The 12,235-nt window shown below is 37.5% G+C and overlaps 1 protein-coding gene across 29 annotated transcripts in view; it reads right to left on the reverse strand.

The window, feature by feature from the left end:
• The window catches only part of LOC104909914 (uncharacterized), a 115,742-nt gene that overhangs the window by 16,491 nt on the left and 87,016 nt on the right, over nucleotides 1-12,235 (reverse strand). For 26 of the 29 annotated variants that reach the window (XR_014881513.1, XR_014881514.1, XR_014881539.1 and 23 more), the window contains one exon: nucleotides 2,919-3,002. Coding sequence is in view for 11 of the 29 variants with exons in the window: in XM_085217763.1 (XP_085073889.1) it covers nucleotides 2,919-3,002 (84 nt within the window). In the remaining 18 variants the exon portion in view is untranslated. The remainder of the gene's footprint in view (nucleotides 1-2,918; nucleotides 3,003-12,235) is intronic. The other 3 variants (XM_085217760.1, XM_085217759.1, XM_085217758.1) reach the window with 1 other exon arrangement.

A 12,235-nucleotide genomic window follows, 5' to 3' on the forward strand; every position in this document is an offset into this window, starting at 1 on the left:
AGTGGACTCACTCTATAGCTCCCTCCATCTAGCCAACAAGTCTCACTTTGAGGCTTCTGAGCCTCTATATTTCTGTGGTCTGCTTTCTGTGAGATATTTCTTTAACACTCCAGTGGAAGCACTATCTCCACCAGAACAACAATAACAACAACAAAATAATGAAAAGGGCTTTTTAAATGGGAAGCATCCTATCCAAGAATGAGATGAGATTTAAGAATGTGAGGTATCAATAAAATAACAAGATAAGCATGATTGCCCAGGCAAATCCAAAGAAAAAAGGTTTTAAGGCAAAGGCTCATTGGTTAGACAAGCAGAGGGGAACAAAGGGACAATAATATCTCTGTCTGCAGAATTAGTGATGCTGCTACTGAAGACTAACTGCCCTCCAGAATCCCTGTGAGGAACTGAAGAACACTCAGACAAGAGCTGCATAAATGGTTTGAGATCTGTAAAAACAGGGTTTTTAATGTGAACCTAGGGATGCCTGATACATCTTCAATCACTTGCTCAAGGCTTATTATTTGAGTAGGTGGATATTAATTTTCACAACCCATGGCTGAGCAACGAGGGCCTCTTTCTTCATTGAAATCAGGTGGAGCCTGAGCACCAGTAGCAAGACAGCTGTGGGGATTTGGGCATGCTGCTCCTCCTGCTCCTGCGAAAGGGAGGAATGAGACTGACACTCTGAAAAGGGGCTTTTTTCTTGCCATAGCAACATTAATTATCCCATAAATGATTCCTTTTCTCAGGAGAGGCAGAAACATGTTGTCTCTACATGACCCTAGCCATGTAAATGCTAATGTCTGTGATGCTGTTGCCTTTTTGTGCTGTCCTCAGAAACTTGGCTGAATCCAAGGATATATCTCCACAGGTCTGAAGGGGACCAGGGTGGTATTTAGTCTCCCAGTGCAGAGCTGGAACATAGTCAGAGCACACCCAAAAAAGCAGGCTTGTGGCATACCCTGAGGACTGAGCTAGTCCTTATACTCACTTTTTGGAACAATAACTCTTAAAATAAATTTCTCCTTTGAAACATTCTAGGGAGCCCAGACAGATCTAATCTTTTTTCCTGAAACTTATTATTTTGCTTCGTTTTCTAAGAGACTATTTGATCATTCTTCTCAATTAAAATAACTATTTCTACTTTAGCTCCTTGGAGATGCAAATTTCTCTTGCTAAAGAAAAGTCCTTGACTAGCTAATTAATAACCCTTTACATCTATGAGTAGGAAAAGGTCTTCCCATTTCTTCTCCATTTTTGACTCTAACATGGAAAAATGTATCTTCAACTGTATTTTATATTCTCTAACATATCTGATACAAACTTATAGGCTCTTGACTGAAAGCAGACACAGTTGTGATTAACCACTTTGGGGTGATGGGACCCCAACGAGATTCTACTGAGCACATACAGCAGTACTGCACTACACAGTTACTTCAAAGAAGGACAGAGAGCAGTAATGGACTCAAGAGATTTTGATATTTCAGTGATTCAGTGGAGGCAGACAATCACAGAAATAATGTTATGATCATTATGTAAACCGTAACTGTTCTCGGCAAAGAGCATTAGAACATCTTAGCAAGCTTTGATTAGCTGAGACAATTTCAAGACTGTATAGAGCAACTACTTTTCTGTAAAAGCTTTGTGTACTTTATGTAGTGTCTTTTATTCATATCTAATATGGAGATGTTTTTCAGAATTAACAGGCATACAGTTCAGTAAATGTGTTACTGGTACTATCACACTATCACAATGAATAGAGCTTACTGTTAACAAGGTGGATGGTCCTTCCTGCCCCCTCCCTGGGACTTTAGTGACATTGCTAAGAGTTTTATACCATCATCTGTTTGCTATTTCTGTCTGTGTGGTGCTGTTATAAGGAAGTTCAATTTACTAACAGAGTATTAAGATACTGATTAAGATATTTTTCTGTAGATTTTTTTCCTAATGTCAATGGACAAAGTAAGTTTTGTCTTAAATTGTATCCGTAGTGCATCAATATTTACCCATGATCTTTTTGGATACTAAGTAAATAAATAAATAAATAAATTACTATCATCTCAAGTTTCTCAACAAGTTATCAGTGTATCAACAGAAATCATAAAAAAGTGGAGTAGATGTTGTTGCTCTTCATGAGGTGCTGAATGTGTTCCTGCATGAACAGTTTAGCAAGCCATCCAGAATAACCCAGCTTGGTAACAGGGATCACTTTGGCTCTAGGCAAAGCAGGCAGTAACCCAGCTTCGCAGTGACCAAGTTCAGGCTGCTGGGAAAGTAGAGAAGATGCACACAAAAGCCATACACACACACACAGATTCTAACCCCTCTTTGTGCACATCAACATGCATACAAGTTAAAAAATATGTTGAAGCCACTTAATTTTTAAGAAAGGCACAGATTTTTCAAGGCTGAATTTTGTGGAGGTGTAAAAAATTCATTGACTTTTTTTTGCACTTTTTTTTTTTAAAGCTACTAAACTTTTTGACCTTTTTAAGTGATTTAATTAAAAAAGTTTTTTAAAGCCTCAAAATTCATTTTCTAAGTCAATCAAAATTCTAGCATTTCAATGTTTCTGGCATTTCAGTATCCTAATTTTCATCACCACAAAGATCAATACTACCATCCATCTCTGTTCATGATATTTTTTCCTCCAGAAAATAACTTGAGTGTCAAGCAAGATTTCAGTAGGAAACAATGGAAAATATTTATTGTGACTGATTATTAGATCTCTCTGATTTTGGTTCAAAATCACAACTTCATTGCTCTCAAACACTTCACAGCAATAGATAGAGAAATTCATGGGCCTAATAGCAAGCATAGATTCTGTTGCAGACAGGTTACCTGAGTTATTGAGTTTTTATATTACATAATTCTGAGAGATGGCTTTCTGAAATAAAATGTCATCTGCTTCTACTTACTTTTCCTTGTTTTGTAAGAGAACAAGAAAACACGCTGATTCTGAAAGGTGGTCCCTTTGTGGCCCATCTTTTTCCTCCATCTTTCTAAAAAGACAAGACACGAATTTGTAAGTGAGTTATCAGACAATTCAATACACAGCACATCAAAGGAGCCAAATAAATGCACTTTCATTTGACACATCTTGACGTAGCTGAAAGTTTGAAATTTGAATTCAGATTTACCAGAAGGGTAAATCTGGGACCACAGCCAGAAGTAGCTGACAGCCATATTCTCAAATAACTTTCTCTGTTTTCTCCAAGAGAAATTTATTCACATATCATAACACTATGGTGTGCATTGTAGCTCCCTTATTAATGTGATATGGGGTAACAAACATCCTGGACAAGACGAATCAGAGTAAAACATGATTTTCAAACTTTTTCATCTTCATGGAAGAAATATATCATTTCACAACATCCTGACAATACCAGCTGACAGCCAAAAATTACATACAACAAATCAGCATCAGAGCTTTAATACTTCGTAATATTTTAATATTTTTCTCATATATTTGGTTATTATAAGGGTACTGCAACATATCAACACTGTTGTTAATCAATACATAAGAGAGATATGCACTGCAATTGACTCTTTAAACTTCCCTGTGTGCTTGGGTGTAAACAATTTTCCTCATACTGGGTGTTCCTTCTGCCTGCAGCTCTCCTGTAGTCAACTGGATCTGAACCCAGAGAGGTCAGTGGGCGTGCTGGGTGAGAAACTCACATATTGCAAGGAGCCCTGTGGCTGCAGAAGTTGTCTGGGATTTCAGACATGGAGGCTCAGGCTGTGGAACTTCTGTCACTTCAAAGCCCAAGGCTCCTGATGGCAGTTTCTATAGACCTGACTTGGCGGAGTCCTTCCTCTTCTTTACTGCAGTGAGCACTTATTGGGACAACAAAATTTTACAATCTAGGCATTCACATGGCATGTGGGAACTCAAGAGTCAAGTCCACACTCTGCTAAATATTTTAATTCCACCCTTATATTTTTACACTAATTCAATCCTTTGTTGCCAGTCTCAGCAGAAAGGCTGACAGCCAAATGGACTCAGAAAAGGAAGTGTCCTCTCATGTCTACAGATGGTCTGGCCAGCTCAAGCTGAAGAAATTTGATGGGGTTGAAAAGTTTTATTGTCTCTTTATCCACTTTGGTTGTATCACAGATTATAGAGTTCAGAATCCAACCATTCTCAATGGGAGAATTTTCTGTGTACTAAATCTGCAGTATTACATTTGGAGAATTGCATTTATCAGAGACAAAACTGACTTTCTGAAAAACATTTATTAAAAAAGACTGACTACAGCTTTCAGAAAGCTCGACAAGATTTGATATTTTGCTTTCCATCTTTTCCAAGAGCATTAATAGCTTTTAAGACTAAATGACACAAGTGTGCTAGATATCTCAGCAGTGCATTAGAGACAGAGAAAACAGGATTTTGTGGCTTTGTTTACAAACCTGGTGATCAGGAGAGAAAACAGCTTTAACAGAACAATCTGAAAAATCAGGAATATCTCCTATCCAAACAAATTAATGAAGGAGTTTGCTATTAAACAGATAAAATTAAAATTAAATTGACATCACCTAGATTATATTTCATGCTATATCAGAAACATTTTAATGGATGAATGTTTCTGAAAATACATTCAAATAATAAAAAAAAAAAAAAAACAAAAAAAAAAACCCCAAGAAGTAAATTCTCAGCTGGTATTGTTTAGTACAAGCTGTCACTACCACTTTCTTTTATTAGTTATTTTCTATTTTTCCTTGCCTGATTGAATACCAGGTGGGCAAATATCCAGTAACAAACTGCATAAGTGAATAATCCTTGAATACCTCAATCTCAGAGAAGTAATTTATTCTCACTAGCAGATGTTTACGAACAGTAAAACTTAATCTGAACAACTGGATCCAAACCCAAAAAAAGCCAAAAAATACCAACATGTCGAGTGGCAAAAAATTATAGCCTTTCCTAAAATTTTTCCCAGATACAATCACTGTTCAAACTTACCATTTTTGTCAAGTGAATTTACCTAATTCTAATTTAACAGCCACTCATATGTTTCTGCTGTGGCTGGTTGACATGATATGGCTGGTTGCCTAAAACAACTAACAGAAATAAAAATAACTTCAAGTAAAATATTTTTTTTCCTGCTAAGCTAAGCACCATATGAGCTATGGGTGAATTTTCTTTCAGTAAAGCTAACATAGTAATTTTCATACACATTTCATTTTTCATTCACATGCAAGAGACTTGTTTAATGAGCTGCCCAAGATGTAGCATCTTTGCTTAGAAGAAAATTAGGCCACCTTTTATAACAAGATGAAGGCCTGTTGAATTCGTTGGTGTATATTTTAATTTATGGCCATCACGAAACCATTTCACATACTTATCCTTCTATGGGCTAGCGTTCCAGCCCCTGTGCCAATATTATTATTGGTACAAATGAGCAAGGATGACTCACTGTGGAGGCCGAGAATCCAGGAAAGTGCCAGCCTTTCCATGTTACTCAGCTAAGAACCAAAGACCAAGGAGTTTGGGCTAGGCATTGATCCTCCATGAACCGAAGATGAAGGATGTCTGGGAGCTGGGCAGCAGAATTGATCAGTCAAGTTAAATACAAGCAGGTTGTTTCTGAGAGGATGAGCGAAGTACATGGGTAAGACTGCTTCCAGGTAAGGAGGAAGCTGCTTCCTAGAGAAAGTTGTGATCAAGGGTTTTAACCATTTGATTGATTAAATTTGATTAGATTGTTTTCTGCACTGTCTTTAAGTGCTAGCCAAAAGTCATTTAGTTTCGTCTTTTTCAGATCAAACGGAACACTGTGAGAGGTAGAATGTCTCACGGTTTGGGACTAAAGTCTGCTTTTGTCTATCCTCTCTGGGAATAAGAAAAATTTGCATCTGATTTTGACAGTGAGCTCTGCCTAAAGAATATGCATAAAGATTGCTGTTTCATCAGTGTTCTCAAAGCAGATAAATGAGCATTTTCTTCACTGCAGCAAATTTGGTCTCACACAGGGATAAAAGGAGTGTGGTGGACATTCCCTGTAGGACACACATTCAGCTTTGCAGTGACATAATCATTAATCTCAGCCCACCTCTCATACCTGGTGAGTTATTCAGAAAAAGAATACATAGGCATTCACTGCACAGGACTAAAACTTGTTTTCTCTGTAGGAAGCTAAAATGACCAGTAATGCTGTACCTGCATATTCCAAACACAACCATCCTCCCATCCCCTCCAAGAAGGTACCAGAAATTCCTTCTTTTCCTCATTCTCAATAACATTTTGGATGACAGATTCTGATAAGACTGGCACTTTAGGGAGGCTCTGTAGAAGACTCCTTCCTTAAGTCTTTTCTTGTTGATATTTCAGAAGAGACAGTTAAGGAGTACTCTCACATATGAGCAACTCCCTAAAATAAGGCCAAGCCAGCAGAAACTATTATTAAATTAACCTCATCTCTCTCTGTGGAGCCCTTCACTCTGACCAGCTGAGTGCATTTCATTTCTATTATATTAGAACCCACTGTAAAGAATTATGTTAGTGTGATTTCATTTTTTCAACAAACCTACTCACCATCTGCATTTGGCAAAACTCATTGACATCAGTCTTTGTTGCTTAGCAATAAATACTTGTGCTGTCTCCAGTTACAAAGAGTGTTCATTACTTTGTCATCGAGACATTTTACATAGCCTTTAAGGCCTCAGAAATCATTTATGCTGGCCTTATTGGAAGAGAAGAGTGAGAGCTGAAGAAACAATGTGTGGAATGAAAGGAAAAGTACAACAATCTTGAACAGGTGTTGGATATATATGGCAAAGAACCTGTAGCAGATTCACAAGCTCAGTACAGAGGAAAGAAATACCTAAAGGAAATCAATGCAATACTATTACTATAAAATATTAAAGTAGTTTTAGAGGTTGCCAAACATCAATAATCTTAACACTACCAAAGTGTACGTTTTGTAGTGGCATTGATGATTACATTGCATCCATGTGTGCTAATCAAGATATATTTATTCTACAAGAATATCTAACATGAAAATGTGCTTTGTGTTTATATTCTGTGTCAGCATGTTATCAAGTATTCCAATTTGAACAAAATACCTACAAATTTCAATAGAGCTCTGTGATAATTATCTTGTTACTCATAACTTCAGAACTATTTGAATTTGACAATAAATGTTATTAGCCCAGAATTGAACTGTGTCAAAACCTCGAAGGAAAGTTTTTGTTTATAGAAAGATAGGAGAAGTGATGAAGTTGCAAAATTATAATTGCAGTGTTTATTTAGCAGTTGCTCTGGCCCAATTTTGTTACATATCTAAATCTAAGATATTAACCTTTCACACTCAGATGAGAGAAAGTCAGACTAGAAAGTTCTGATAAGGCAAAAAGAAAACTGAAAATGAAGTGGGTCACTTGCTGTAGAGCATGTTCTATTTAATAGATGAACAAGTTAATGAATATGACAATGAGTCATCTGAAGTCAGAAAACAGCATACTGTTAGAATGTCAGATGATTTATAAACTTCTTAGTTCTTGCTTGTAATTGTGGACACATTATGCTAAAAACAAAGCAGCAAAAATAAGCAAAATTCAGAATATGAGATGAAAAATCTGTCATGGACAGTGTGTCCACTGCAAGGTGCTACAAATGTATTTTTCATGTATTCATGGAAATTCATGTATTTTCCAGCAAGTTATAAGGAAAACTTCCCAAAATTGAACTTCATTTCGGCACTGAATTTGGATCAGAAAATTCTCCTTTTGTTTTAAAGGTCATGACTTTGATCCTTATCTACCAATATAATATTTTATTTTCATTGTTCAGCAAAATGATAATTATAGTAGACATGAACTACAAGCCAGGTATGTAGATTTAGGGTACTGGTGAATTACAGTGACACACAACTGTTGTGCAGCCTTCAAGACTAGAAGGAGGGATTTAGGGAAGTGAACATTGTTACAGAAGCCAGATTCTTTTAAAATATGCAGGAGACTGAGAAGAAAATGGGCTTATTCCATATTAGCTATAAAGTTTAATTCAAGTTCCCCACCTGGAAGGCACAATGTTACTATGTCAAGGCAGTATTGACCTGAATTGCCTTGGGAGGTGCAAAATCATGAAGCCCAGGCACCCTGACACAGAAATCTTCAAACTGCTGCTCCTGCTCACCACAATTTTCTTCAGGAATCTGTAATGCAGAAGTGCATTGTGTTGCATGACCATGCTCAGTGTGCTAAGAAGCAGGGAATTTTTACAGCATTCAGCTCAACCATATGTAGCCATTAAGTGCTGCAAACTTGAAAGTCTGACCCTCAACCCTTTTGGAAATATCTCCTATTAAATGCAACACACCGCTGAAATACAAAGTGAAACGTTGTTCAGCTGTGCTGAAACAACAAGAGAAAACTTTCTTCAATGTGAAGGAGAAAAAATGTTAAAGCAACAAGACAGAAGGGAAAAAAGCACTAATCAAAAAGTCACATTTAGGGGAAAAAATGTAGAATTTTGAAAGATGATAGGTGACATTACAAGGAGTCAGAGGCTAAGAAAAACAAGAAACCTAAGGTTCCTCTTTTGGCAAGGCTTCAGTATTCAAGAGCATCAGTAAACCTTTCCCCAAGTAAAATGCTGACTTTTCTAAAAGTGCTGTCAAGGTAAGAAAACCAGTGTATTCTCAGTGAATGATGGGTTAGGATCTGTGCTTCCAACAAATCTGAGATCAAACTGACTGACCAGTCATGCTCACATAAGTTTGGAAGAAGTCTACTCCACAACTGATTATACAAGAGCTGCTCTGAAAGTAATGCCCCTACTTTATTTGTTTTACCCATGATGTCAGAGGCAGATGTTGATGATATGGCAGTAGAAGTTGAACATTCCTGCCAGTGTTCTCTAAGTTTTGTTTCTGTGCAACAGATGGCAGCAGTGAGGCAGTCTGACAAAGCAGCATCTATCATGGGAGTTCAGACGAAGCAAAAGTGTGTCATTGAATTCCTCCATGCAGAAACAATTGCACCCACTGCCATTCACTGACACTTGCTGAATGTTTATGGAGACCAAACAGTGGATGTGAGCTCAGTGAGGTGGAGGGGGTGGTGCATTTCAGCAGTGGTGACAGTGATGTAAAATACAAGCTATGTTCTAGATGGTCATGAACAGCTATCACACCACAAAACAAAGAGAACCTTGATCACGTAATCCATGCAAATTGGCTGATGGTGGCAACCATGTTAAAAAACAGTGTTTTGCAGCTGAGAATTTTCTCTATCAAATGTTATTCTTATGCTCTCTGTATCTGTAGTAGTTTCCATGGAAATAAACAGGAAGTATTACTTTCAGCACAACCTATGTTTTGATATTTCCTCTTCCTCCTTCACTGTTTACCCCTTCTCTCTGGGACAAGTTTTTCTTTTTGGCTGTTTCCAGTTACTTTTTCACTACTTTTCCATCACACAGGAAGGCTCAAAAGACCAGCAACATTGAACACTCTTTTGTGGAAGAAATAAACCCCATGTTAAATTTGGAATCTCACATTACTTAGACAGTTCTGAAATCACACAGAAAAGTACCATTCCACTCTACCTGAGTTGGACCAAAAACTCCTTTTTGTTTTTGTTTTTTTTTTTTTCCCAGTTCAACAGACTGAGAAAGATCCAACAGGATAATCTGGTGGTCTGATCTGAATTTCAAAGTTGCAAATGAGATTAATGAATGGAAAATCCACATTTGCAGCAGTACCTTTTCTTCACTGGGGTTCCTCAGTGCCAATTCGGAGCATTAGGGAGCAGTAAAAGGATTATACTGCAATATACTGCTGCTACCATGCACTTTCAGCTGACTATTCATGAGGCAACTTGGTAACAACAGCAAGTTGGTTCTTGAACCATCTCTTTTGGCCCTAAGCTCAGTAGGCTCACCACTTAGCTTCTCATTTTTGCCTGAAGCAAGCACTGGGTAGCAGGATGCTGCATTTGTTCATTTTGCATCAAGCTAAAGGCAAGAAAACATCAAGAGGGATCTTTACACACAAGTTATGCCATTAAGAAACTGCACCTATAGCTTTCTTATATTTCTAAAAGATAAAGCAAGAATTATGCAGCACTCAGCAGTCTGAGTCAGTGAAATCAGGAGACGGTAGTAATAACACCAAATCAGACACCACAAAGCTAAATTAAAAGGGGCTAGAGGGAAAGTGGAGTTGAATATCTATAATTCCCTGACTATTTCTTTTCCTTTACATATTTAAATTAATAATACTGCAGTGGTCCACAGGACCAGGTACAGCAACAGAGCTGCAGCAACAAAAGGACTGTGTGCCTCATATTTTGCCCCTGCTAGAGGCAAAGCTCCTTTTCAAGAGTTTATTTCCTTCTTGAGGGATTCTTCTATACTTTTAATCAACAAAGGGAATCAATGACTCACTGCTTGCCAATACCACTCACACTGTATTTGTTCATTTTCCTAGAGCTGAAATGCTTGGAATAAAAGTAAATGGCTGTTCTCATCACTTCCTGTTCTGATCTTGAAAAGAAGTATTTCAGGGATTTAATTTGTCATTCTTGACCTTCCCAGTTGCTCTCTGTTTATTGGTGGGACAGTCCTGTGACAGGAAATGATCCTGTCATATAAGCTGTAGTGTGCTGAAGTCTTTTTCCAGTTAAGCAGAGACACAAGGGCTAACTTCCGATTTATTTATGTTGCTTTGTAATAAAATTCCAAATGCTAAACATAATACAGAACTTAGAATAAGCCCAACCTTTTATGCGATTTAAACACAGTAATCTGCTTTGTAAATGTGCTTGAAACTATACTGTTTGTCATGTGATTCATGACATGTCCACAGCTTGGATTGAACTAGTGTCTGCTTACTTATTTTATAGATTAAAATTTGCACTATGGAAGCACTTGGGTGGCAGTTATGAAGGAGACAACATTAGGGACAATGTATGGACTTACTGCCTTAGTTCTGAAGAGAGAGAAACACCTTTAAGCTAATAGTTCACTATCTCAAAATGTCAGTGGGTTAATGGAAAACACTGTATGTACGTCATTAGTGTTGTTATCACTGAAGTTCAAATTTCACATATAAAACTGTGCACCAACTCACTGTTAATCACCATAACATTCAACCCCATGTATCTTAGTTTAGATAGCACATATTCATCCTGTACGTGGAAAATATGGTCTAATTAGTTTTTTTCTAAGAGAGATGTAAGATATGCCAACAAAGTACAATGCTTGCATTTATTGTATAAAATATTATGTAATTAGATAACTCCTGAGAGAGAATAGCTTGGAGAAAAAGACTTGGAGAAATGACTAAGAAAGTCACAGGTTCTGATTTCTTCAGTGTATAATTTTATTAGGACATAGTTGGTATGTCTCTTCTCTTTTCTCTGTACATTAGTCAAACTATGTGGAAAACTGGTTAAAAACAAACAGGGCTCTTGAATTTGTCCAACTAAGAGATAAAGAGTGCTAGTTAAACACATCCAAGTGTGACTCTGAAAGCAGTCTCTCTGTTCTTTCTAGCAGTTCCTTCATCATCAGAACTAAAGCTATGAAAAAATAATGCACAACATCAATGGCTTTTGTTTTTAAAATACCCATTAATAGTTACAGCTCTAACAATGCTGAACATTTCAAAGCCAAATGCAGTGGAGCAGCACTAACAGTTTACTCCTTTCACCACCATCATTAACAGGTCAAGGATGAAGAGAAGGGAAAAGCTTTAGTTTTTGGAAGTAAGTGGAAGCAGAGGTTCTATTCGTGTCCTGCATGCCTGACACGCTGAATTTTTGCTAAGGTTGCAACTGAAGAAGAGGACCTGTTTTGGGGGATGGATGTGACAGTGATGAAAAGGAAATGGAACACGTAAGAGAAAAGGAAAGATAAACTTGACAGGCAGAGTGGGACATGTTTGCCAGTTTAACAACATCTGCCACAGCCAATGAGCATCAGCTGGCCAATATGACAGAAACTTCTTCAGCAGCATCTCAGCTCAAATCATTCATTACCAGTACAGCTGCTGAGATGCATGAGCACGCCAAGCATGTCAGCTTTGACAGGATTTTACCGGAAGGTTTCCTTTTAACTTTTAATCTAAAGTGGTAGAGTTTTGTGAATTTTTCATGACATTGTGTCTAAATCTGCCCCTCCCCATGTTGACAGGCCTCCCAGTGTGCCCTCCAAACCATCTCTTTGCATCCTACTTGTGTTCCTGCCTTCCTTTCATCTGTCCAGAACTTATTGCTAGAACTGCTT

This window comes from Meleagris gallopavo, chromosome 2, assembly GCF_905368555.1.
Source record: "Meleagris gallopavo chromosome 2, MGAL_WU_HG_1.1, whole genome shotgun sequence".
Lineage (NCBI taxonomy): Eukaryota > Metazoa > Chordata > Aves > Galliformes > Phasianidae > Meleagris > Meleagris gallopavo.